Source organism: Macaca fascicularis, chromosome 3 (assembly GCF_037993035.2).
Source record: "Macaca fascicularis isolate 582-1 chromosome 3, T2T-MFA8v1.1".
Classification (NCBI taxonomy): Eukaryota; Metazoa; Chordata; class Mammalia; order Primates; family Cercopithecidae; genus Macaca; species Macaca fascicularis.
In genome coordinates, this window is record NC_088377.1 from 129,219,809 (window position 1) to 129,247,706 (window position 27,898).

At 37.7% G+C, this 27,898-nt stretch overlaps 2 protein-coding genes across 19 annotated transcripts in view; one reads left to right on the top strand and one right to left on the bottom strand.

Annotated features, from left to right (window-relative positions):
- The first annotated feature begins 8 nt into the window (after positions 1 to 8).
- CYP51A1 (cytochrome P450 family 51 subfamily A member 1) lies at positions 9 to 23,983 on the top strand. Of its 3 annotated transcripts, none has more exons than XM_005550240.5 (10): positions 9 to 248; positions 2,912 to 3,010; positions 5,753 to 5,929; positions 7,165 to 7,291; positions 8,368 to 8,542; positions 10,940 to 11,059; positions 11,476 to 11,671; positions 16,040 to 16,135; positions 17,438 to 17,606; positions 20,821 to 22,910. In XM_005550240.5, the coding sequence occupies exons 3-10, from the start codon at positions 5,777 to 5,779 to the stop codon at positions 20,997 to 20,999; spliced, it is 1,215 nt and encodes a 404-aa protein (XP_005550297.1). In that variant the 5' UTR covers positions 9 to 248; positions 2,912 to 3,010; positions 5,753 to 5,776; the 3' UTR covers positions 21,000 to 22,910. The 3 variants fall into 3 exon arrangements, with proteins under 3 accessions (XP_005550297.1, XP_045244680.1, XP_045244681.1); XM_045388745.3 differs by lacking the exon at positions 9 to 248 and adding an exon at positions 315 to 593 and having other exon boundaries at positions 20,821 to 23,983; XM_045388746.3 differs by lacking the exons at positions 9 to 248; positions 16,040 to 16,135 and adding an exon at positions 315 to 593.
- AKAP9 (A-kinase anchoring protein 9) overlaps positions 23,974 to 27,898 on the bottom strand; it is a 172,350-nt gene continuing 168,425 nt past the window's right edge. For 11 of the 16 annotated variants that reach the window (XR_012432694.1, XR_012432696.1, XR_012432695.1 and 8 more), the window contains 3 exons: positions 27,054 to 27,183; positions 24,722 to 26,152; positions 23,974 to 24,520 (listed from right to left, as the gene is read on the bottom strand). Coding sequence is in view for 5 of the 16 variants with exons in the window: in XM_005550257.4 (XP_005550314.3) it covers positions 24,483 to 24,520; positions 26,013 to 26,152; positions 27,054 to 27,183 (308 nt within the window). In the remaining 11 variants the exon portion in view is untranslated. The remainder of the gene's footprint in view (positions 24,521 to 24,721; positions 26,153 to 27,053; positions 27,184 to 27,898) is intronic. The other 5 variants (XM_005550257.4, XM_005550256.4, XM_015447760.3 and 2 more) reach the window with 1 other exon arrangement.

Here is a 27,898-nt window from a genome sequence, read left to right on the forward strand (position 1 = left end):
CTCCGCTCAGTGCCTTCAACAACGTGCCCTGGTACCCCGCACCCGGGCATACAAAAGTGGGTCGCCCGCGATTCTCAGGGATTGATCGCCTCTTCAGCTAAGTTCTCTTCCGTTCCCGTACCACTGTGCCACAGGCGCAGCCCGCTTCCTCAGGTCCCCTATCCCGCGCAAGAAGACCACGGCTTCGCAGAGTGTTATTTAAGGGGCGTGGCCAGCGGAACATCCCGCCCCATTCTGTGACGCACAAGGTGGCGCGCGTGGGACCCGAGGGGTGGGGCTGGGTTTAGTAGGAAACCTGGGGGCCGGGGCCGCCTGTGGACGACCATCTGCCAGCTTCTCTCGCTCCGTCGACTAGGAGGAGCGGTGGCGACCTCGGCCTTCAGTGTCTTCGGCAGAGTGAAATGGCGGCGGCGGCCGGGATGATGTTGCTGGGCTTGCTGCAGGCGGGTGGGTCGGTGCTGGGCCAGGCGATGGAGAAGGTGACAGGCGGCAACCTCCTGTCCATGCTGCTGATCGCCTGCGCCTTCACCCTCAGTTTAGTCTACCTGTTCCGTCTCGCCGCCGGCCACCTGGTCCAGCTGCCCGCAGGGGCGGTACGTACATTCTTTAGGGTCCGAGTGGGGCGCGTGCCGCAGCTGAGGCGGCCGAAGGGCTGGCGTGGGCGGCTCCGTGGCCCCGACCGGCTCAGTGGCCCCGACCGGCTCAGTGCTCTGGCTGGAAGGCAACTGGGGGCGATTGCAGCCATGCTTGGCGTGGCTGTGGTGGCAGGCGCGCTGGGGGCTGGAGTAGTGGCTGCGGCGGCGGCACTGCCGCTGGTGGCATTGGCTGTAGCGCCCGCCGTTACCTTGTGATGGGAGGCGTTGCTGGCCTCCCCGGCTGTGTATCTGATCCTGGACGGGGTCGTGGTTGCGGCATTTGTGGTTGTAGCGGTGGCTGTACTGACCACGGCAGTGGTGCTCCTAGTGGCGGTGGCTGGATTGGCGGCTGTGGGTTTGAACGACCCTCTGGTCGTTGGGGCCCTTGGTGGGGGTCCTGATGGCGATGCTGTTGGCAGCTGGCCCGTCATCCTGGAGGCTGCCCTGTGTGGTTCAGGGTTTTGTGGGCTGTAGTAGTGCCCCTAATGGCGGTTTATACCCATATTAAGGAGGATGTGTAGAGTGTGATAGTGGGAATGACTGGAGTATGGTAAGGGCCTTCCTCCGATGCTAATAATACAAGTTTCTCGGCCGGACGCAGTGGCTCATGCCTGTAATCCCAGCACTTTGGGAGGCTGAGGCGGGTGGATCACCTGAGGTCAGGAGTTCCAGACGAGCCTGGCCAATATGGTGAAACCCTATCTCTACTAAAATACAAAAAAAAACACACAAAAATTAGCTGGATGTGGTGGCGCACTCCTGTGGTCCCAGCTACTTGGGAAGCTGAGGCCCGAGAATCGCCTGAACCCAGGAGGCGGAGGTTGTAGTAAGCCGAGATCGCGCCGCTGGACTCCAGCATTGGCGATAGCGTGACTCCATCTCAGAAAAGAAAAAAAAAAAAATCATTTTCTCCAATTTAACAGCTTTATTAACCTAGCTTTCAACCTCCTAAATGTTATTTGATGGATGCACCCTTTACAGTCAGCAATAAGTAGTAGCTTTTGAAAACTATCCTTTTACTGACAATGCAATGTACAAACTTTTGACCAAGTAGCTTTTAAAATAATTTTTGTTTGAACCATACCAGGTATAAGACAGAGTTATTTATTTATTTATTTATTTATTTATTTCCTACACATGGGATTTTTAAGGAAGTGATATTTGTCTCTGGGAAGACAAAGTTACTTTTACTGTTCAAAGATAGTTCTATTAGCTGAGGAGTGCTGTGAGTCCTTTCTATTTGAGACCACCAGAGAATTGAGGAGTATTACCCTTTTTCATTATTGTAAGTTTGATTTTCAGGATGCTTAATGTTGTAATCTGCAGGTCTCATTTTGTGGCATCTAAAGAACCTTTTATGAAGAATGCTAGAGTTCTTGCTAGAGCTGATCTACTCTCTAAAATCAGTGGCTCTAGTTCACTTGCAGTGAGAGAAGCATGAGATGGATTGTTTACTGAGAAATAAATGTAGCTTCTTAAACATTTCCCTTCTTTCTATACCACAAGTTACTGTTTGTTTTTTTGATACCTTCTTTAAGCGAGTGTCTCGGACTAAAATTGTGAGTAGTAGAGGAAGTAAGTAGTGAAGAAACAATATAGTGGGCCCTCCGGGGACACGAATTCCACATTTGGGAATTCAACCAAGTGTAGATCTAAAATACTTGGGGGAAAACCCCAATACAAAATAACACAACAATAAAAAATAATACAAATAAAAAAACACAGTTTATTTACATAGCCATTACATTGTATTGGGTATTGTAAATAATATAGAAATGGTTTAAGGTATATGAGAGGATGTGCATAGGTTATACGCAAATACCTTGCCATTTTATATAAGGGACTTGAGGATCCCTGGATACAAATCTATGAGGGGGTCCTGGAACCAGTTCCCCACAAATGGCAAAGGACAACTGTAGTTTGACCTTTTTGGTTTTTTGCTATTAATGGTTAGAAAAGTTGCCTGGAGACACCAATAATAAATGGCCACTTTCTGGACAGTGTCCATCATTTAAAGTTACAGTGCCTTAGTGTTTATCTAGTTGTTTATTTTACACCTTGTTTTGAGTTTCTGTTCTTTTCTACAATAGCTACTCTCTTAAAGTATTTGTGATTTGGCTGTTCTCAAGTTACTTCTGATGCTTCCTTTTTTTTTTTTGGTAACTTTTTTTTAAGTCTTAATAGCTATTTTGTTTAATAGTTTGGTCATGAAATGAAACTGGATTTCTCTCTTGAAATGAAGCGAGAACTGAATTTATTATGTTTTTCTCTTGTAGAAAAGTCCTCCATACATTTTCTCCCCGATTCCATTCCTTGGGCATGCCATAGCCTTTGGGAAAAGTCCAGTTGAATTTCTAGAAAATGCATATGAGAAGGTAAGTCTTCCAAATAATTAGAGGGGGAAAAAAACAAAAAAACAAAAAACGAGAGAAGTGCTTTTTAAACTTTTTTTTTAAAAAGTGGCAGAACATTTAAAAATATTGTAATTGTATATGTATCTTCAGTATGGGAAACAAAATGGAAACTGCTCTGGTTTAAGAGATGGTATCTTACAGATACCTATCCTTTTAGCTTTTCCCATGTCCTGGGGTCATCTTTGAGACACCACTGAGGAACCCTGTAGTTCTGGCAACTATGGTTTAAAAACCACTGTTCTGAGTTTTCTATTCACTTATTGTTGTTAAAATTGATATTAATTAACCCTCATTTTTCTTTACCATGCATCTGTGGGATTTTCTAACCTGCTCTATACATCTTCTGTGATTTCACTGTCCACTTGGATGACTCATATGACAGCATAGCTACTCAATTCTTTGCCCGTCTTCTCTCTAATGAGCTTTCCTGTGCCAGTTAAGCCATTTACTTCACAGTCTCACTTTGGACTTCTCACTCTTAACTCTTTCACCTTCACAGTATTAATGTAGATATCCTATTCTTAGACCATACCTTCTCCTGGTTTGCTTGTGCAACTCCTTAAATTATAACTATTCTTTGACCTCGTTGAATCTTGCATTCCATTTACTTTCTCCTGATCCATCAGCCTTCATTCTTCACTTTCCTTTTTCCACTTTGGGTCCATGGCATGTCGTTTCCATTACACTCTTGCCAATACTGTACTTTACATTTCCTAAACCCTGCATCTTTTCATTGTGTTCAGCTGGCAGAAGTCACCCTCGGAGGCAGCCAGTTATTGTCTCCCTCAGCACCAGCTCAGTTTCTTCTTGATTTTATGATTGCTTACCTTAATGATATTTGAACACTGCTCCACAGTCCTATTATGTTCTTGTGATTGGGCCTACTTTTCTGCTCATTACAATGACTAATTCAAACCTTCACTTTTCTAAACTTCTGAATCTTTCTACCTCTCCATCAAAGCAGATGATTTTTTCTCCTGTTTAGGAGACAATGATTAAAAACATTGATTTAGGAGACAATGATTAAAAACCATTTAAAGGAAACTTCCTCATTTTCTCAGTTTCAGATATGCAAACCTATTTGTATTTATATAGTAATCCTATTCTCTTTTCTTCCTATCACAGTAATAATTATAAAACACTTACTTTATGCCAGTACTTAGTGCTTTACAAAGATCATCTCACTGAAGCTGCACAGAAACCCTTTCAGGTATATTTGTTTTATAGATGACAAAACTGAGAAGCAGAGAGGATATATAATTTCTTCTTGGATTCACTGCTAAACAGTGGCCAGCCAGGATTTACACATGTTCTGATTTCTGAGCCTATACTTTTATTAACGATAACAATAATGGAAAACAAGTCATTAAGGTGCTAAGTAAGCCAAGGTACTCTTCTCTGCCCTGTATATAAAATTTGTATATAATTTTATATACAAATATATACAAGTATATAAAATTTGGCAGCAGCTCTGTGAAGAACTGCTATTATTATTATTACCATTGTATAGGTGAGAGAAACTAAACACAGAGATAGTAAGTTATCTGACTATAGGACCAAAGTCATACAGCAAATAGGTGGAGGAGCTGGGATTTGAACACAGACAGTCTGGTTCACTGTGTTCTACCACTTTGATTTTATTACAACTATATTTTGCCTCTTGTTGGAGGCTGAACTCTCCATCCCTCTTTTGTCTCAGGAACTTTTTACTTTTATTTGTTTTCTCAGTGTATTGTTGACTTCTCTTTCAACGGCATCTTTCCTTTTTCTCTGAAAAATTCTTGTCACCCATTTAAAAACTTCCTTAAAGTGGCTTGTGAGGCTCTGTAAGGTCTAACGCTGCCTCGTGCTCAACTCTCATCTTCTCCTTTCTCTTTCCCTTACCTTTAGGGCCTTTGTGTATGTTTAGCTACCAAACTAACTCCTCATTCTTCTGGTCTGAACCCAGTTGTCTTTTCCTCTGTTAGGTCTCCCTTTTTTATATTCTCTCATCACAGAGTTGCTTTCCTTTCTGAATACTTGTCACATTTGCAGTTTTACATTGATTAATTTGTATTTTTTCCAATAGACTAAGCTTGGTGAGTTGGGGACAGTATTTTTGTTCATGATTATACCCCCAGAGTCTAGTCTTCAATAATAATCAGAAAACTGCAAGGGGAAGCTTTTAACATCTAACCAAATTAATATAAAATAAAAAATGAAGTCATTTAATATAGGTGAGATAGTGCTAAAATAGATAAATAAACTTTTAGTTCTTCACATAGCAGGTACTATAGAAAAGGTCAAAATCTTTGATTAGTCTTGTAAAATTTGTTTTTAAACAAAGGGGGAAGAAAAGTCTATATTTTCAGAGGTGTTCATCACAGAATTAGCTGTAATAACTAAAGAAAACCCTGATGTCCTATAATTAAAGAGTAGTCAGTAAATTAACATTGTGATATTTATATAGACAATAGAAAATATTGTCAATGTAAACTGAAAAAAGCATAATTAACAGTTATATTTGTACTACATTTGCAACTAAATGAACATAATTATAAATTTGGACAAAGGAAGGAGGAGTATGGCAAGATGAAAAGAATTGCTTTAAGGTTTATATATGTTTTTATTTTTTCAATAATGCATTCTTTTGTGATTTTAAAGTTATTGTCTTAGTGTTGCATGTTTTTTGTAACATCACCATGTGTACTTTTCTCTTTTTAGTATGGACCTGTATTTAGTTTTACCATGGTAGGCAAGACATTTACTTACCTTCTGGGGAGTGATGCTGCTGCACTGCTTTTTAATAGTAAAAATGAAGACCTGAATGCAGAAGATGTCTACAGTCGCCTGACAACACCTGTGTTTGGGAAGGGAGTTGCATACGATGTGCCTAATCCAGTAGGTGACACTGTTATACCATGAACAAAGGCAAATCTATACTTCAGTAGTTATAGCTAATAGTGAGACATTATACATTTAAAATGTAGAAACAGCCAGGCATGGTGGCTTATGCCTGTAATCCCAGCACTTTGGGAGGCCGAGGTGGGTGGATCACTTGAGGTCAGGAGTTCGAGACCAGCCTGGTCAACATGGCGAAACCCCGTCTCTACTAAAAATATAAAAATTAGCTGGAGCTGGTGGTGCACACCAGTAATCCCAGCTACTTGGGAGGCTGAGGCATGAGAATCGCTTGAACTCGGGAGGTGGAGGTTGCAGTGAGCTGAGATCACACCACTGCACTTTAGCCTTGGCAACAGAGTGAGACTCTATCTCAAAAACAGAAAACCACACCTACCCACCCACCCACCCACACACACACACACACCCATCCACGCACAAAGAAACCAACCAAACAAAAATATAATACAATGTAGAACCGGTTTATTCACTTGGTTCAAAAGTCTGAAGAATCGTGAGAAGAAGGGCCATGGATAACTGATAAGTAATGGGTATTTTGTTTTATAGTTGCTGTCATGGCTAAACAATATTAAAGGGCTTCCTGTATAAATAATGGAATCAGTGATAACTTAGCATATTGGGATTTAATATGAAAGGGTTATAAGACAATCCTGTTATTTCATCAAAAGGACTTCCTACCTACCCATTCCTGCCTGAAATTCTAACATAAGAGCTGTTTAGAGATTGCTGACTTTAGAAGTCCTCTTTTAATGCAACTACTTCAGGTGTGGGGTACATCGATGTGTATGTGTTACCCTCAAAAGCCAAATATGAAATTGTTTTAAGTTGATAATAGAACACAAATCAGACAATTGGCCCCAAAGCTTGGTATGGGCTCTGGCTGTGAATGTAACACACATTAGCCAGTATCCTACTATAGCAGTTCAGAGTTAACATTAAATCTTGTTTGTAGTGATGGGGAATGAGGGAATGAATGGTTCTCCTTAAGGCCAAAAAAGAGGGCCCTGCAAAATCCCTCTGCTCAGATATTCATTTAGACTCCATTCATTTAGAGTCATATATATTTATTCTTTTAGACTCTTAAAATGTAAATGCCCAAAGGGTTAAAACCACTAGTTGTGTTAGTGTTACATAGGTATAATAATCTAAATGGATTTCATGATAAAACAAAAATGTGTTTTAGTGCTGTATCCCCTTTTTGAATTTTTTTGAAGGTTTTCTTGGAGCAGAAGAAAATGTTAAAAAGTGGCCTTAACATTGCCCACTTTAAACAGCATGTTTCTATAATTGAAAAAGAAACAAAGGAATACTTTCAGAGTTGGGGAGAAAGTGGAGAAAAAAGTAAGCAAAATGTTTTTTGTTTATCTTCACATTTCTACTTCTCTGTGAATAGAAAAGTAGAGTATATATGTGTGTAGTATATAAAAAGCAAATTACAGTGTATGTAAAACTACCTTGGATTTATGGGAGGGATATGTAATGATTACCATGAAGTTGTAACTGAGAATCCAGCTTTTATACTGGGCTGCAGTTAAGTATTGCCTTCAGAGGCAATTGCTGTGCCCATAGTAGGAAGCAACATATGCCCACAGGGCGGCAGGACCCAGGGCAGCAGGTCACTACATTCTGGGTCTGGCCTTCGGCCTCTATAAGAGGTCCAGAATCTTTGTTTTTGGTGTACTTAAGTTGATATGATATATTTTCTAATCATATAAGAAACTGATGTATAAATTAGAATGCCAATGTAATAATGCATGTGAGACTTATAATTACAGCACCAAGAAATCCAGAATATTTACTGATATTCTCTTTATTGACAAATATAATTGGAAAGCCAAATGATCATTGGAAGTTCATTTAGTGAATGTGGAATTAACAGGAAATTAATTGGATAATTTTTGTGAGTTGAGTGTCATCAAATTATGCTTGCTTGGTGCGTTTGTCTCCAGTGTTGGGATATACTAATTGGTGATTATAGTTTTCTTTTGTATATGGCTAGTAATTCCATTTTAGTCCTGATCTTCCTACTTTTAACCTGGGAAATAATCTGATCTTTGGCTGCTGTTCCTTGGGAAGTACCTTATTATTGTCATATGCACTATAAATAACATTTTTCTGCTTTTGTTATTGTGACCTGAAAATCAAATAACCACATTTATTCTTTTTATGATGAAGTGCTCATGAGTGAGGTTTTGAGATGTGTTTCTGGGATCTGTTTTGCCTGTTCAGAGGGACAGGGTACTTCCTATTGTTTGGTTTATTGCCCCTCTTTATTGTTGTACATAGTCACATGTCTGTCTACAGACTTTTTTTGATGATATCAATAGGATCTTGTTTGTTATTGAGCTCTGTTTTTATTCTCAATTTTCTTTCACTTTTTGGAAATAGTAATGAGAATAATCTTTTTTTCCCCCCAGATGTGTTTGAAGCTCTTTCTGAGCTCATAATTTTAACAGCTAGCCATTGTTTGCATGGAAAGGAAATCAGAAGTCAACTCAATGAAAAGGTGGCACAGCTGTATGCAGATTTGGATGGAGGTTTCAGCCATGCAGCCTGGCTGTTACCAGGTTGGCTGCCTTTGCCTAGTTTCAGGTATGGATAAGGAAGATACTACACTTGGTTATTTAACTTTGTATAATTATTGTAGTGTTGGTATGCTTTGCCTTAACAAAGATAAAAATTAAACAAGAAAAACATACAAAATGGGTAAGATTATGAACTCCCTTTCTTCTATAAGAATTCAAGACAAGTTTTCTTTATATAGTGAGCTCATTTAAAGTAAGTTTCAGTTTATTACAAAGGTGACTTACTGTCTAGTCTAATATTTTATTTATGTTTTTGTTTTTGAGATGGGGTCTTGCTCTGTTGCCCTGGCTGTAGTGCAGTGGTGTGATCTCGGCTCACTGCAGTCTCTGCCTCCTGTGTTCAAGCAATTCTCCTGCCTCATCCTCCCGAGGAGCTGGGACTATAGGCATGTGCCACCATGCCCAACTGATTTTTGTATTTTTAGTAGAGACAGGGTTTCATCATGTTGGCTAGGCTGGTTTCGAACTCCTGACCTCAGGTGATCCATCTGCCTCAGCCTCCCGAAGTGTTGGGATTACAGGCATGAGCCTCTGAGCCCAGCCTAGTTTAAAACCTGCTTACCTCACATATTCCTTATCCTCAGGAAAGTCTCTGAACTATACTTAAAAGTGATACAGCCCTTCTCTAAGCACTTGTCTGACATCTTGGGTGGCTTTTTATTTTATTGTGAAGTTTCTTTGTTTTGAATATTTGTGCCTTTATTTAATTTTCTGTTTCTTAAGGACAGGGACTGCCTCTGATATAAAGAAATATTGCTTTTAGGATGTGATCTACAGCTTAGTGCTTAGTGTTTTGCGTATTAGTAGGCTTTCTATACTTTTGTTGATTCATTTGTGTTTAGGTGTTTAGGTGACAGATGGGAGGAGATAGATTGCTAGTCCCTTTTCCTTCTATTTCTGTCCCCTCTATCTAGTTATAGATTAGAAGAGGGGTGGGAGTAAAAGGAAGAGCCAGGAGAAATTCTCTAAAGTTCTCTGGAACTCATCATACCTTATATTTGCAAGTAGCTTTGCAGTTTCAAAATGTTTTAATATATATTATATTAGAACACCCAGCACAGCCCTGGGCCCATAGTGGGTTCTCCATAAATGTGCATTTCTTTTTTTTTTTTTTTTTTGAGATGGAGTCTCACTCTGTCGTCCAGGCTGGAGTGAAGTGGTGCCATCTCGGCTCACTGCAAGCTCCGCCTCCTGGGTTCACGCCATTCTCCTGGCTCAGCTTCCCGAGTAGCTGGGACTACAGGCGCCTGCCACCACACTCGGCTAATTTTTTTGTATTATTAATAGAGATGGGGTTTCACTGTGTTGGCCAGGATGGTCTCGATCTCCTGACCTCGTGATCCGCCTGCCTCGGTCTCCCAAAGTGCTGGGATTACAGGCATGAGCCGCAGTGCCTGGCCCATAAATGTGCATTTCTACCTGCCTGTTTCTACCTGCTGTGTCTCTTGGATGAAGTCAGAACTTGTTATGTTAAGCCCTTTACATTCTGGCCCAGTCTTTCTTTCTTTTACTCATACTGACTAATTTAACCAAATTATTCCATTCACCTTCTTAAACAGGCCTATGTTTTCCTGGTTTGACTGTATTCATACAGTTAAGCTCTAACATCTTCTCTTCTGTACACATGGTCTCAGTCGATTCTCAATAACAGAATAACAATCTTGTAAATGAAACAGTATAGGAGTTTTTATTAGAAGGCTTGATTTAAGAGGGGGCTTGGGAGTCAGATTGCCTAGTTTTAAATTCAAGCTCCAATGTTTGCTTTCTATGTGATCTTATGCAGCTAGCTATAACTTGAGGTTAATGTATGTACCTCACAGGAAGATAAAAGTGAGTAATTCATGTAAAATACTTAACATGGTACCTGCTACATAATGAACATATTATTTAAAGGTAAAATTTAGGAGTTGAAGTTTGTTTTCTGAATCTGCTAGTATTTTCACCCCCTACAAAAAACTGTTGTATTAGAAAGTGAAAAGTAGAATCAGATTCCATAGAGGAACCAGAGTGACTCTCCTACTTTAAGACTTGATTTGGTATTAAAATTGGAATTTTATGTTAATTTAAGAGTATTCTACTTTCTGTTGAACTGGAAAATACTCCTAAAGGAATTTCTTCCTTGTTTTAGGCCTTTAGTTTGAACATAGGTAATATGTTAAGAATCTGAGATATATATGTTAAATAAAGCACAGTTCTTGCCCTTAGGGACTATGGACATTTTTAACAATGTAAGATTTTCATGACTTCCAATATGTTCCTGGTTCTGATTTTTTTGTCAATTATTTTAGAGTCATTAAAGTTGGTTAAATAAGGTGCTTTATGCTAGGTCCTGGTTTTCAAAATGAATTTGATCCTAGAAGGTTATTTCTTTATTAAAAAAATCATCTTTGTCTTTTAATTACAGACGCAGGGACAGAGCTCATCGGGAAATCAAGAATATTTTCTATAAGGCAATCCAGAAACGCAGACAGTCTCAAGAAAAAATTGATGACATTCTGCAAACTTTACTAGATGCTACATACAAGTAAGTGCTATTCAGATAACATATTAAGCTGAAGCAGGAAATTACACATTAAAACACAATTAAGTAATATTTCCAGTTAAAAAACAGTGTTGCTGGCAAAATAAGTTGGTAACTATGATCCTTGGACTTTTTAAATTGTTGAGACATAAACTATCGGCATCTGTATCTTACTGTAATCCCAGTAACTGGGTATGGTAAAAGTTTGCTAATGAACTGTAATGGAGTCTTTTGTAATCAAAATCGTTTTGTGCTGGTCTATCTCTTCCCTAAGAGAAAAAAAACTCTGACTTGTGATAGTCAAATATAAGAGAGTATTATACCTGAAAAATGTATTCATTATGTCACTTTATTTAAAGGTTGAGGCATGAAATGTATGTGCCAAAATGTTAAATTTGTGTGTTTGGTTCATTCCTTAGGGATGGGCGTCCTTTGACTGACGATGAAGTAGCAGGGATGCTTATTGGACTACTCTTGGCAGGGCAGCATACATCCTCAACTACTAGTGCTTGGATGGGCTTCTTTTTGGCCAGAGACAAAACACTTCAAGAAAAATGTTATTTAGAACAGAAAACAGTCTGTGGAGAGAATCTGCCTCCTTTAACTTATGACCAGGTTTGTTGGATTTTTCAGTTTCATTGCTGCCTTATGACTTTGAGTATCTGTGGCTAATTTTTAAAAGGGACAATTTGAGATTTTCTATGTATTATAGCTTAAACTGATCAGCGTCTCTATTTTTAGCAAATTCCCCATAACCTTACCTAAAATATCTTAATGTTATTGCTTCTTGCCATAACATGAGCAGAGACTTCTAAAAGTAGTAGTAGTAGTAGTAATGAGGACTAGATATTTACAAACACTTTGTGCAGCTTGCTGGGGTGGAAAGGAAGAGAGGACAACTCACTGCACAACCTGACATTCCATCTTGGAAGCAAACCTTGTTGATATCATCTTCCTGTTATCTTTTGTGTTTTTGATCGTATATTAATATGGTGTATTACACTGATTTTCAGGTGTTAATTGTATTCCTGGGATAAATCCTACTTTGTCATGGTGCATAGTTCTTTTTATATGTTACTGCATTCAATTTGCTGGTGTTTTGTTGAGGATTTTTGCATCCATATTCATAAGGGATATTGATCTCTAGTTTCACTGTGATGTCTTTGGCTAGTTTTGATATCAGGATCATACTGGTCTCATAGAATGAATTTGGAAGTATTCTTTTTTTCTTCTAATTTTTGGAAGAGTTTGTGGATGATTGGTGTTAATCCTTTTTTTTTTTTTTTACATATTTGCTAAAATTCAACAGCGAAATCATCTAGATCTGTGCTTTTCTTTCTGGGAAGACTTTACTTACTAATTCAATTTATTTGTTACAGGTTTATTCAGATATTCCATTTCTTCTTATGTCAGTTTCAGTAGTTTATATCTCTAGGAATCTGTCCATTTCATCTAGGTTACCTAATTTGTTGGCATACAATTGTTCATAGTATTCTCATAATCCCTTTTATTTCTGTAAGCTCAGTATTGATATCTCAATACTCATTCTTGTTTTTAGTAACTTTTAAAATAACAGCTTAATTGATATATTTACATACCATAAATCCATCCATTTAAAATCTACACTTTGTGGTTTTTAGCATATTCAGAGTTGGGAAACCATCATCATAATTTAATTTTAGAACATTTACATCACTCCCAAAAGACAGCCAGTACCCATTAGCAGTCATGCTTCATTCTCCCTGACTCCTGCCCTTGGCAACCATTAATCTCTTTTTGCCTCTATGAGTTTGCCTATTCTGGATATTTCATATAAATGGGATCATACAATATGTAGTCTTTTGTGACTAGCTTGTTTCACTTAGCATGTTACCAGGGTTCATCCATGTTGTAGCATGTATCATTACTTCAGTCTTTGTTATTACCAATAATACTCCATTATATGGATATACCACATTTTGTTTATTCATCAGTTGATGGACATTTGGGTTGTTTCCACCTTTTAAATTATTATGAATAATGCTGCTCTAAACATTTTTTGTATACTGTATATTTGTATTTGTATACTGATTTTATGTGGACATGTGTTTTCAATTTTGTGGGGGTCATACCTAGGAGTAGAATTGCTGGGTCATAAGATAACTTTGAAGAACTGCCACACTGTTTTTAAAAGTGGCTGCACCACTTTCAAATCTCAATAAACAGTGTATGTTGGTCCTGACTTCACCCCCTCACCAAACTTGTTAACTTGATTTTTTTTTTATAGTAGGTGTGAAGCGGTACTTTTTTTTTTTTTTTGAGACAGTCTTGGTGAGATGCCCAGGTTTCAGTGCAATGGCGCTATCTTGGCTCACTGCAACTTCAGCTTCCCGGGTTCAAGCTATTCTCCTGCCTCAGCCTCCCAAGTAGCTGGGTGCACACCACCACACCTGGCTAATTTTTGTATTTTTAGTAGAGATGAGGTTTCACCATATTGGCCAGGCTGGTCTCGAACTCGAACTCAAGTCATGCGCCTGCCTTGGCCTCCCAAAGTGCTGGGATTACAGGCGTGAACCACTGTGCCCAGTTGGTATTTTGTTTTGATTTTTCATTTTCCTGGTGACTAGTGATGTTGAATGTCTTATGATGTGCTCTTTGGCTTTGGTATATCTTCTTTGGGAGAAATGTCTGCTCACATCCTGTTCCCATTTTTAAAATGAGTTGTCTTTTTATTATTGAGTTGTAAGAGTTCATGTATTTTTTTTTTTAATGTGCTTTTGGTGTCGGAGAAACCAGTACCTAATCAAAGTGTATGAAGATTTATTTCTGTGTATTCTTCTTAGTGTTTTGTAGTTTCATATCTTACATTTAGGTCTTTGATCTGTTTTGAATTAATTTATGTATATGGTGTGAGGTTATCATTCTTTTGCGTGTGGTTATCCAGTTGTCCCACACTGTTTGTTGAAAAGATTATTTTTTCTGCGTTGAATTGTCTTTGTAAAAAAATCTATTATAGCCAGGCGCAGTGGCACATGCCTGTATTCTCAGCTACTGAGAAGCTGAGATGGGAAGGTCGCTTGAGCCCAGGACTTGGGGTCCAGCCTGGGCAACATAGTGAGACCCTGTCTGTAAAAAAAAAAAAAAAAATGTTTTAAAAAGCCTCTTGACCATAAATTTAAGGCTTTATTTCTGGACTCAGTTATATCCCATTGATATATATTTAATCTGGTGCCATTACAGTAGTTTTGTAATAAGTTTTGAATTCGGGAGTGTGAGTCCTCTGACTTTGTCCTTTTCAAGGATGTTTATCTACTCCTAGTCCCTTTAATTTCCATATGAATTTTGGGGTCAGTGTGTCAATTTCTGCAAAGAAGCTAACTGAGATTTTTGACAATGTTTGCATTGTATTGCTATATTAATTTGGAAGCATTGCTATCTTAACAATTTCAGTCTTTACATCTATGGACATGGGATGTCTTTCTATTATTTTAGTTCTTTAATTTCTTTCAACAGTGTTTTGCAGTTTTTGGTGTACAATGTTTAAACTTCTCTTATTAAATGTATTCTTAAATATTTTATTATTATTATTATTTTGATGTTATTCTTTCTTCTGCCAGTTCAAATCTGCTGTTGATTCCCTCAGGTGAATTTTTCATTTCAGTTCTCATACTTCTCAGTTCTTGAATTTCTATTTGGTTTTCTAAAAAAAAATTTGTTGATATTCTCTATTTTACTAGCGATAACTAGGCATATTTTGCTATAATTCTTTGAACCTATTTATAATAGCTGATTTAAATCATTATCTAGTAAGTCCAATGTCTGGGCTTCTTCATTGATAGTTTCTATTAAACTGCTTTCTTTTTCTATGCACTGGCCATACTTTCCTGTTTTGGTGTGTTTTTTGTAAGCTTTTGTTGAAAACTGTACATTTAAAATAATGTGGTAACTGTGGAAATCAGATGCCCTCCTCCCTGGGTTTATTGTTGCTGGCTTTTTGTTATTGTTACTGCTGCTGCTGTTTGTTTACTGCCTTTCTTGGATTAATTATGTCATTCTTTGTTTAGTGAAGTCTTTGAAATCTCTGCTTACTTACTTTAGTGAGCATCTGATATTTGGACAGAGATTTACTGAGGTGCTTTGAACAGCCAGTCTCCTAGCTTTTGCTGAAAGGCTCTGTGTGTGTGTGTGTTAGGGGATGTTATTAACACTCCAACAGGCAGTTACAAGTCTGCCTTCACTACCTGTGTATACAGGTCAGCCAGAGGTAAAAGATTACAGCCTCTTAGATCTTACCTGGGCATGTGCATGGTCTTATATATATGTGTGGCCTTCAAGATCCTCTTATGTTGGAACTTTTCAAAGTCTCCTGTGGACATCTTATTCTCCAGTTTTCCCTTTTAAACTTCTTGTTCTGTCTCTTAGCACCAATTGATATCACCATCTCTGGTGCCTTCAGTGTTAAACAATTTTTGCTAATTATTTTTGGAAAATTTGCTCTGGCTCCTCTAATACTTGTTAGGCTTCTGGCTTTCACAGCTGCTGTAGTTGCCATGCTATTGGTTTCCGGGGCTACCATGGATTTGGGGAGAGGAGGATGAGAGAAATACAACTTCCACTACCACAAAGCTTACTCTTCTTACCAAGATTCAGATTTATTTTTCTTGAATTAACTCTCCTTACATTGTTGCAAGCCTTTGATTAATCTTCCAGAATTTTGAAAAAGTTGACATTGAGATTTTTGCTACCGTTTTCATTTTTTGGAGGAGTGAATTTTGTAGGTTCTTACTTTATTCTTCAGGGCGGATCACCTTTGTTTCTGTTACCTTGCCCTCCTTTTTCACCTTGGACAGTGGTAGAGCATGATAATCCCAGCCACCTTGAACCAGTTACCTCTACTTTTAGCTGGAATGCAAGCTGTCTTGTACTAACCAAGACGTTAAACTAATTTTTTATACTGTTGAAGTATGTTATTTATAACAATCAGGAAATGCTTTCTCATTTTAGCTCAAGGATCTAAATTTACTTGATCGCTGTATAAAAGAAACATTAAGACTTAGACCTCCTATAATGATCATGATGAGAATGGCCAGAACTCCTCAGGTGAGTATCTTGGCTACATCTTCCCCTCTATACCCCCAGTTTTTATTTATCAAAAAGAGGAAATAGCTGGGTGTGGTGGTTCACACCTGTAATCTCAATACGTTGGGAGGCTGAGGTGGGAGGATCACTTGAGGCCAGAATTTGAGACCAGCCTGGTTTGAGACCAACATAGTGAGACCGACTTCATCTCTACAAATTTTTTTCTAAAAATTAGCTGGCCAGAATTGCACACGCTTGTGGTCCCAGCTACTCAGGAGGCTGATGTCGGTAGATTGCTTGAGCCTGGGAGGCTGAAACTGCAGTGATCCATGATCACACCACTGCACTGCTGCCTGGGCAACAGAGCAAGACCTTGTCTCAAAAAAAAGGAAAAGAGGAAGTAGAGTAGCATAAAATAGATTTTTTTTTTAAATTAAAAAAGTAGAATAATCATTTTTACCTAACTTCAGTTTCATATATTCTAAAAACATATTTTTAACATAATTGTAGATAGTATACATGCTAATCTTTTTTTTTTTTTTTTTAAAGATGGGATTTCTCTCATTGCCCAGGCTGGAGTGCGATGGCGCAATCTCGGCTCACCACAACCTCTGCCTCCTGGGTTCAAGCGATTCTCCTGCCTCGCCTCCCGAGTAGCTGAGATTACAGGGACATGCCACCACACCTGGCTAATTTTTTGTATTTTCAGTAGAGACAGGATTTCTCCATGTTGGTCAGGCTGGTCTCAAACTCCTGACCTCAGGTGATCTACCCGCCTTGGCCTCCCAAAGTGCTGGGATTACAGGCGTGAGCCACCGCGCCCGGCCTACATGCTAATCTTTAATGCTAATCATGCTCTGCATTTTTCTTTAACAATTGGGGTTTTAAAAATGAAAGTACATATTTTTCTTGGTTTTAAAAATAACATTTTGTTGTAAAAAATTGTTAGTATGAAGTGTACAAATTGGATAGTGAAAGTCTCTCTGAAATTCAAACCCTACCTCCAAGGCATTATGGGTTTGATTTGTGTACTGTGTACTTCCAACCTAACGCTGGCTCACTGGAAATCATCTTGAGTTAAAATAATTTTTAGTTTGCCTATTATCTAGCCAGTTTTTAAATATATGTACAGATGGTTCTTGATTTATGGTGATTCAACTTACAATTTTTTGACTTTATGATGGATTTATCAGGATGTAAACCTATCATAAGTCAAGGAGCAGCTGAGTATCCATGTATGTTCATGCTTTATTACACAATTATCTGATTATTTGGCAGCACATTTTAAAATTCTCTAATGAAATGTGTGGCTTTTGTTTATAGACCGTGGCAGGGTATACCATTCCTCCAGGACATCAGGTGTGTGTTTCTCCCACTGTCAATCAAAGACTTAAAGACTCATGGGTAGAACGCCTGGACTTTAATCCTGATCGCTACTTACAGGATAACCCAGCATCAGGGGAAAAGTTTGCCTATGTGCCATTTGGAGCTGGTAAGATGATTATATTTTATATTGGAAATGTTTGTTCTGATAACATACTTGTCTCTGTCATAATATTCTATATGAATTGTGTTTACAAATTTTCTCTCCCTTTCCTCATTAGGGACATTTTTGCAAACTTTTATAGGAGACGAATCTTTATAAGTTGGAGAAAAATATTTCCTTTGTACTAAATGGAATTGTTCAGTGAATCCTTATATAATGCTTCATTACTTCCTAACCTGTCTGGTTTTATTAGGTCTAATTTTTATAGTCCACCCTTGTTTTCCCTTACAATAGTATTTAAAGCTATTTGTGGATTTCTCTTTTAAAGAACCATTGGAGTCAGCACACCATTCAGGGAATTAATTTAAGTTAAATATAAGAGATTACTAGTATTTCACAAAAAAGCAAAGACAGTCTTTTAAAATTAAGCAAATCTGGATTTGCTCTCTGTGAATATCCTTATGAGAAAATGGTCTTTGAATCTGGGCAGGTTGTGTGTAGGCTTGCAAATTTCATTTTCAATAAGATCCTAAAATAATTTAGGTATACCCTTGTTTCTCCAGTAATTTCTTTATCCATTGGTTCTCTGTACTGATTAAACTATGTTCTATGACTTGAGTCTTTCCAAAGGGATCATTTAAATGACAGATGACTTGTCATTGGTCATACTTTTTCCATGTATAAAGGAAAGTATAAAGTCCTTTGGGAACTTCATATCTTAACTTTATGTAATAAATTCAATACTGTGGTATATAACACAATATATAAAAGAATCATAGTTTTTTTGTTTGTTTGTTTGAGAGAGTCTTGCTTTGTCACCCAGGCTAGAGTGCAGTGGTGCAATCTCTCAGCTCACTACAACCTCCACCTCTGGGTTCAAGTAATTCTCGTGCCTTAGCCTCCTGAGTAGTTGGGATTACAGTTGTGTAACCACCATGCTCAGCTAATTTTTGTACTTTTAGTAGAGACTGGGTTTCGCCATGTTGGCCAGGCTGGTCTCAAATTCCTGGCCTGAAGCGATCTGCCCACCCCGGCCTCCCAAAGTGCTGGGATTACAGGCGTGAGCCACGCCACCTGGCCAAAGAATCAGATTGTTATACAGATGGGAAGAGCGTTAGTTCTGTAGCCCAATTTCTGCCCCAAAGATGAATCATTTCAAAACTAGTAATTATCTGGTTTCCACTTGAACTTTACTAGAAATGGGTTGTGGGTTATTCAGTTACCTTATATGATAGCTCATTCCATTTTTGGACAGCTGTCATTTTTAGAGCCTTATATTAAAGCTGAAATCTGTTTCCTTTTAACATCCCATTTATAGTTGGTCCTAACCATAGTCTCTGAACTTATATTTTATGGGAGATTTGAGTACAGATACAATGTCTCCTCAATCTTTTTTTCAATCTTTGTGTTAGTTTCCTAGGGCTTCTGTAACTAATTACCACAATATGGGTGGCTTAAAACAATAGAAATTTATTCTCTCACAGTTTTGGAGGCTGAAAGTGTGAAATCAAGGTATTGGCAGGACCATGCTCCTCCTCAAGGTTCTACAGGAGAATCCTTCCTTGCATCCTCCTAGCTTCTAGTGGCTCTTGGCAATCCTTGGCTTGTAACTACATCATTCCAATTACTACCCATCTTCAACAGGCTTTCTTCTTGTTCATGTCTCTGTATCTTCACATGGCATTCTTATAAGGACATCAGTCATTGGATCTAAGGCCTACCCTAAGTCAGGGTGATCTCATCTTAAATAATTACATATATAAAGATCCTATTTTCCAGTTAAGATCACATTCTAAGGTTCTGGATGGACTTGAATTTGTGGGGGGATATATGATCTCACATTAATCACATTACATGTCTCTAATTTCTTTACTCATTCTTTTACTTTGTAATTGTGCTGTTTATTTATGTTGGTGCATATAGTTCATTCATTTTCATAATATTACATTTTGTGAATCATCAGAATTTATCTACTCTTTTGTTGATTCAGTTTTAGGATACTTCTTGCTTGTTGTGATTAAATCCTTTGACTATTCTTCCTGTAAGCCCAAGCTTCTCTTTAGTTGTTATATTTGAAATATGGACCAACTTGTAAATGCTCATCTTAAATGTCACTCCTAGAAATAAGTAGTTATGGGCCAAGCAAGCACTGTGCTAAGCACTCAGTATCAGTTTATGTTTTTTCTTTTGATGAAAAATCTTGCAATGAAATGCCCAAATCTTAAGTCAACATTCATTGAGTTTTGACAAATGAATAATCTTTAGTTAAGTCTAATTTATCAGTTTTTTAAATGGTTATTGCTTTCTGGCCCTGTCTTGAAATTTTTGCTTAGCCCATGTCATGAAGATATTCTCCTGTTCTTCTCTACTAAACTTTATGCTGTTAGCATCATGGTTTGTGACCCTTCTTGAATTAATATTTGATTATGGTGTGAAAAATTTCATTTTTCCCCCATGTAATATCTAGTTATTCCTAGACCTTATGTTGAAAAGACTTTTCTTTTCCTCATTGGCTTGGTGTCTTTATTGAGAATCAAATAACCATAAAAATACTCTGTTCTGGGCTCTGTGCTGTGTTCCATTTATCTATTTGTTGATCCTTACCTAGTACCACTCTTGTGTTTTACCTTTAGTCTTGAAGTCAGATTTGAAATCAGTTTTATGTCTTCCAACTCAGTTCTTTTTCCAAGATTGCTTTGGATATCCTAGGTCCTTTGTATTTGCATATACATTTTAGAATTAGCTTGTCAGTTTCTACATGGATGTGACTTTTTAGTATATGTATTATTTTGGGTTCATTAAATCTCATTTTCTTCCATAATCATTTATAATGACATTTGAGGTTTTGACTGGAAGGTTTTCATATTGACTTTTAACTAGGGCTTTCTTGGGACAGAAACAGAATATTCTACTATATTCCCAAACTAGATTACCATCTAATGATTCAAACTTTCCCATATATTTAACCCAGATATATGTTTTCAGTAAAAGTAATTGGAAAAGTTATGTGATTAGTCAAGTACTGTTTTCCTAAAATATGATATTGAAAATCTCCTGGAATTTTTAATAATTCACAGTTTTATGTGAAAAGAACGTCATCTTTTTATTATACTATCTGTACATTTGCTATTCATCTAAAATGTAAATAAAAATATCACCTCAGAGTAAAAAGGATGAGAAAGAATTTAAACCAATTCTTGTAACTTTTTCTTTTTTTTAGGGCGTCATCGTTGTATTGGGGAAAATTTTGCCTATGTTCAAATTAAGACAATTTGGTCCACTATGCTTCGTTTATATGAATTTGATCTCATTGATGGATACTTTCCCACCGTGAATTATACAACTATGATTCACACCCCTGAAAACCCAGTTATTCGTTACAAACGAAGATCAAAATGAAAAGACTGCCAGGAGCTAATATATGTGATCGTCACTGTAAGCCACAAAGGCGTTCGAAGAGAATGAAGTGTACAAAACAACTCTTGTAGTGTACTGTTTTTTTGAGGGTGTAATTCTAAAAGCCAGTTTAACTTATGATTTAGTATTTTGTTAACTGAATGGTTCTATCAAATATAATAGCATTTGAAACATTTTCTAATAGTTATGTTACTTATACATGTGCTTTCAGGAAGTTCATTAGTAAAACAACTGTTCAGGGGGGGATCTAGGTAATTGGCAGATTCTAAATAATATAATTTCCATGTAGTAATTTTAAGAGTACTCATAGCTCTTGCCAAATAAGTTCAGGGTATTCAAACCTTGGACTAGTCCTGCAAGGTACAAAGAATAAAAATCCCAGTGAGATACTTGGAAACCACAGGTTATTATTTATCTGGGCAATTATTGTGTGTGTGAGGATGGAAGAGGGAATAATCGAACATCTAAAGCCTTGAATAAGAGAATACTGTTTTAGTATGATGGTATTCAGAAATGGAGATGTTATAGAAAAATAAATCCTTTGGAATTTTAACTAAAATCACTGCATATAGGAAATTAAGAGATCTAGGACCATATTTGATAAGATTTCTTAAAAATAATGTAATTATTAATGCTAAAGACTGCTCGTGTATCTTGATCTAATTACTAAATAATTACATGTTTACCTGATAAGTATGTATCTAGTTCTACAAGGTCACATTTATGTGGAAGTCCAAAGTCAAGTCCTTAGGGGATAATTTTGTTTTGGCTCACATGTTCCCTGCTTCCTCTCTTTTTTTTTTTTTTTTGAGATGGAGTCTAGCTCTGTTGCCGAGGCTGGAGTGCAGTGGCACGATCTCGGCTCATTGGATCCTCCGCCTCCCGGGTTCAAGCAAATCTCTGCCTCAGCCTCCCAAGTAGTTGGGATTACAGGCGCCTACCACCGTGCCTGGCTAATTTTTTGTATTTTTAGTAGAGATGGAGGTTTCACTATGTTGGCCAGGCTAGTCTTGAACTCCTGACCTCGTGATCCACCCGCCTCAGCCTCCCAAAGTGCTGGGGTTACAGGCATGAGCCACCGTGCCTGGCCTTCCTTGCTTCCTCTCTAGAATCCAGTTAGGGATGTTTGTTACTACTTGTGTTGATTAAAACAGTTAAACTAACTTTTTTTTTCTTTTAAAAATGTGAGATCAGTGAACTCTGACTTTAAGATAATCTGAAACAAGGTCCTTGGGAGTAATGTAATTGGTCACATTCTGTAAAGCACATTCTGTTTAGGAATCAACTTATCTTAAATTATAACTCCGGGCCTAACTATATGAGATGGCTGAAAAAATACCACATCATCTGTTTTCACTAGATGATGCCAAAATATTTTGCTTTCTGTATATTACAGTTCTTTTTAAAAGGCTGGAAGACTCATGTTAAACTCTGATTGTGAAGGCAGAATCTCTGCTAATTTTTCACATTAAAATTCTCTTTGAAAAAATATAGCCTGTATTCATGAATTGTAAAGTATGTGCTTCAGTGAGCAGAGTTAGGGAATCCAGGAACTTGAGTGAGGGAAAAATTACATCTTTATTTGCACTAATTTCTAACTGCAATTTAGTATTTATTTCATTTATGAATTTGGGCAACATTAGCAGTATCCATGATTTTGTCAATAGAAATCTCAGATATTTTCATATTACAGATGTTACAGATTTCTTGAAGTATCTAGTTACGAACCTGAGATAAGGCTAGTCTAATGTTTAGTGAATAGTTTTAGACTTAACAGATTTCATTTTTAATCACAGACTAATTATTGAGGTGCATAAACAAGTGTGACTGCAGAGGCCTAATATCATAAGGAGGCTTGGTGGTCAAACAATGGCAGTAAACTCAGCTTGATCAGATCATTTGTCCATGTTTTTTTTCTCCACTGTCTCCTAGAGCAGAATGGCCTTGAATGGCAAGCCATGCTTAGCTGAAAAAGGTTTTTACCCACAACCTGCCCCTTCAACTAACTGCTTTAGAGTATGTTTGCTATTTCTAGAATTCCTCTTATTGGAACCCAGCTTCTAATGTGGAAAATTTAAGTATAGTTGGCCCCTTGTATTTGTGGGTTCTGCATACTCTGATTCAACCAACTGCAGGTTTAAAATATTAAAAATAAAACCCCACAACAATAAAAAAATAAGTAGCAACTATTTACATAATGTTCACATTGTATTAGGTATCAAATAATCTGGAGATGATGTGAAGTATACAGGAGGATATTGTAGATTATTTGCAAATAGCACATTGTTTTATAAGAGACTTAAGCATTCGCGGACTGTAGTATCCAAGGGGGATCCTGGAATGAATCCCCCACACATGCTGAGGGATGACTGAAATTGGAAATGTTCAAGACTGTACAACTTTCTCCCATGCCTGTTTGTGTTGGTATAAATCATGGAACATCAAATAAGAAGACAAAATCCTCCGGATGTAAGCATCAAATACTAGTCCTCTTGCTGTTTTTAGTGAGTTGCCATGTTATTGGGGAGGACTCCAGATGAGAAATAACATTGCGATTTGTATTATCTCTGTGACAGCCTCCCAGTCTGAATTTGGCTTGGACAACAGGGATACTGTTTAATTCTGCTGCAATGTGATTAAGATCTTTTGAGTTAATGATTTCTTCATCTTTTTAGTGGGCCATGGATTTGTTAGAACACTTCTTTGGAATCAAGTAACACTAACTGTAATGCAGTAAATATTGATCAATCATGAAATACCAATATAGCTTTTAAAAAACATTATGTAGATGTAAAGTTGATACAAAGACACATGGAAAACTTTTCCACAGTATTAACTCTAAGATTAGGACAACTTTCTCTGAATCTCTCACTCCTACATATTTGACATAAGTAATGAGATGCTATGTACCAAGAACTATAGCTCAGTTAAAAATGAAGAAGGTTCAAATACAGTGTGGTGAAAATGGTGAAGTCATTTTTATTTCAGTACTTGACAAAATACCCCATAAAATTCGAAACTTCTACCATTATACAAAAATAGGTCTCTACAAGTGATATCTGTTTTCATCACCAGTAGAATATATTAGGCAAAACATGTAACTTCAGTAGCCTTATAAGGAAAGTGCAGGACACCTCGAGCTACACATTCAGCAGTATTGTAATGCGTAAAAGTTTAATCTTTTCACCCATTTGATAAATACACAAGGTTCATAATTTAATGTTTTAAATTAGCATTCCACAAATATACAGGTAATTCAATGATTATTGTGCATGAATACATACACAATGCTTATATATACAAATTCCAGTTTGTTTTCATGTGCTGGCAAGGGATTTGTATACAATCATAAGCTGTGTTCATATTGGTCCCATCGAATATTCACAATACAAAAGCACAAAAGAACCAATGATTTACAAAATGAAATCTGTTTAAAATCACTTCAACTAATGATGTTTCAAAGGATTATCTTCTCATGCCAGCATGAAATTGAGTAGTTGAACCTATGAGAGAAAAACAGGAAATTCAACTGATTTCAAATTACATTGCTACCTGTATCAGACCCACTAGAGTTCACACAAAGGAAATTATTATTCTCCATTTTTTTAAAAGCCCTTTTTTCCTTAAAATGTCTTCATACTTAAACTGATAAACTGGTCCCCCCTTCCCCCCCGCCCCCACCCTCCGCCGACATGGAGTCTTACTCTGTTGCCCAGGCTGGAATGCAGTGGTGTGATCTTGGTGCACTGCAACCCCCGCCTCCTGGGTTCAAGCGATTCTCCTGCCTCAGCCTCCCGAGTAGCTGGGACTATACATACGTGCCACCATGCCCAGCTATTTTTGTATTTTTAGTAAAGATGGGGTTTCACCAGGCTAGTCTCGAACTGGCTGGTCTTGAACTCCTGACCTCGTGATCCGCCCGCCTCGGCCTCCCAAAGTGCTGGGATTACAGGCATGAGCCACCGTGCCCAGCCCATATACTTAAGCTGATTTTTAAGAGATTTTGAATATATATTTAAAAATCACCATGACTGACTCTATAGCAAAGTAGGTGAGACTAATGTATAGAGTTTTTTTTAAAGTGCTCTCAAAAGTTGAATGTTCTATACCTCATACATTTTTGAAAAATCTTTTGGTCTTCAAAATCTGGGTTTTGTGAAATTTGGATGCTCAAAACAAAACAAGCCAAGGCAAACCAACAAGCACACTCAGCTATGATAATAAAAGTTTCCTATTACTACAAGATGCTTGGGTTTAAACAAATGCTTTCTTGAAGGAAGAGAGAAACTACTAAGTGATTCAAAGTCTTTGAATCAGGAGTGAACTGAAGTGAGAAAGGGAAAAGAGGTTTTCCTTCCATGAACAGGGAATCCACCTTTATTTTAAAGTATGAATTGCTTTTTGTTTTTGAACAAAGAAAAATAAAAGAATCCTTATGAAGTATTTTAAAATGGGATAATTTTTTTGGATGATACATAAAGGCACAATATAGTAGCAGGGAAAATGGTTACATTAAGTGCTTAAAGCAAGTGCTTCCTCCTTAACTCCACCCGATTTGTATGCCTTACCACTTTTTTTTTTCTTTGAGACAGGGTCTCACTTTGCTGCCCACGCTGGAGTGCTGTGGCACGGCCTTACCACTTTCTGCCACGCACTACTTAGGAATACGTTCTCCAGTAAGGCTCTGTAGACTCAGAGTACCTTGCACATTGGTGCTCATTGTGCATTTGTGTCATCAGTCCGCTGAATGAAGATAGTAGGAAATCATTTTTGGGAGGAGTGAGATCTGGGGTGATAAATCATATTTTCACTTAAATTATTTAAAGTCAGTTTCTCTGCTGGTTACAAGAGTTTAAGCTTTGGCTAACTTAATAGCTCATGCACTAAACTGGAAGCTTTGATTATCCTAATGATGAGTGTGAAAGAATTTCAAAAAAAGGGGAGCTGTGGGTCTAGCACTGTGGTGCTGCCAAGATGTGGTTAAACTTAGAGCACCTGACTGTATAGTTCCAAGTCGTCTTTGCAGTGCCTCCAGCCGAGTGATATAATCTGTTAGGGCTCTGTCAGGATCGTAATTCTGAAGCTGAGAACATGCTAAAGAACCAGGAATGAAATCAGCTGGAGTGCCTGGGTACCTAAAGGATTAAAAATATGTACATGAATCAAGTTATCCAGAAATATGCATACAAGTTACCAACCTGCCTCTACTCCCTTCCCCAAAAAGGTGGGTCACTTGTACACACATAATGTATATCCCCTAAGCTTCAGCTTTGGAGTTTGGGATGAGAAAGAGACGACTCTTCAATAAATTCAAAGATGCTACTAAGTCAACATAAGAATGTCCAATACAATGCTTGTGGCAGAGGTCTCAATAAATTGGGTATGTATAAATGCATCTTGTCATGAAGATTGTTAAGCTTTTCATAATGGTCAGAGACTATCAATTTTAATCAATACTTTTACCAATATCTAATCACAGCATATACTAAATAACACTTGGTCAGCTTTGTTTGCTATACCCTTGGAAATCAGTTACAAATTTAAACACTGGTGTTTACATTTTTACATTGAGCCTTAGATTATGTGCATTATTATTATTATTTTTTTGGAAACCAAGTCTTGCTTTTTGCCCAGGCTAGAGTGCAGTGGTGCAATCTCAGCTCACTGCAACCTTTGCCTCTTGAGTTCAAGCGATTCTCCTGCCTCAGCCTCCCCAGTAGCTGGGATAACAAGCACCCACCACCATGCCCGGCTAATTTTTTTGTATTTTAAGTAGAGACAGGGTTTCACCATGTTGGCCAGGCTGGTCTCAAACCAGCTGGTCTTGAACTCCTGACCTCATGATCTGCCCACCTCAGCCTCCCAAAGTGCTGGGATTATAGATGTGAGCCACCATGCCTGGTCAGATTATGTAAATTACATATAACAAAGATGTCTGTCTCAATGCAAAGAAGTCAAAGCCCTAAAAATGTCCATTTTTCTCTGTTAAATATGAATACATTTAACAATTCCAGGCAGGTTTTCTCAAATTCTTACCTATTCTGAAATGGTAAAGGGGACCTAATATAGTCCAGATCTGATCTTGAGCGATACGTTGTGTGTCTTGGTTCTCCATATAGCTCCAGCCCACCAGAAGAATGAAAAAATGAGTCAGTCTTTTCTGCACCTAAAGTAACCCAAAATATTCCTTGTAAAGAAAAATAAAACCCAAGCCCTTAAAAAATTTCTACAAAATAGATAACTGCTCAAAAGACTATTATACTATATTATACCATCTCCTATTTATAGTCATTTCTTACTATTCTTGCTAAAGGAGAAACAGTGCAAACAAAAATTTGGCTTTCAAATGTTATTTTGTTTACTTTTGAATATGAGTATTTCTGATACCTGGAATTATGTCTCAAAGAAAATTATTTAATTGGCATACTTTCTTTTTTAAAGACCTTAGCTCTAAGTAGATGAGAGGTGAGGGGTGTCTGAGTATGTGTGGTTTGTGGGAAATGATGTGGATAAAAAATATTAGACTATGTAAACATTCCATTCTATTGACTTAAAATCAAGATTTGCTAACTTTTAATAAAACACAACTTATTATGGTACAAATTTCAGCTGTTTCAGTGTAATGATATTTCAAAATACTTTGTGTAGGGTACCAAAGCTATTTCCCCTCTCTCGGATGCTCAGCTCCTGGTAGAGGATGTGAAGGTGGTTTACTGTGAATACACAGCACAGGGATGCTGTGTCCTCTGTACCTCTGTGTGCTCCCCAGATTTGGACCTCATCTTTATTGCCAGAAATGTTCAAGCCCTAGTTTGTTTCCACTTCTAGGTGTAGAGAGAAGGAATTTTAGCTGTTACCATTATTATACAACCTCTTGGTAA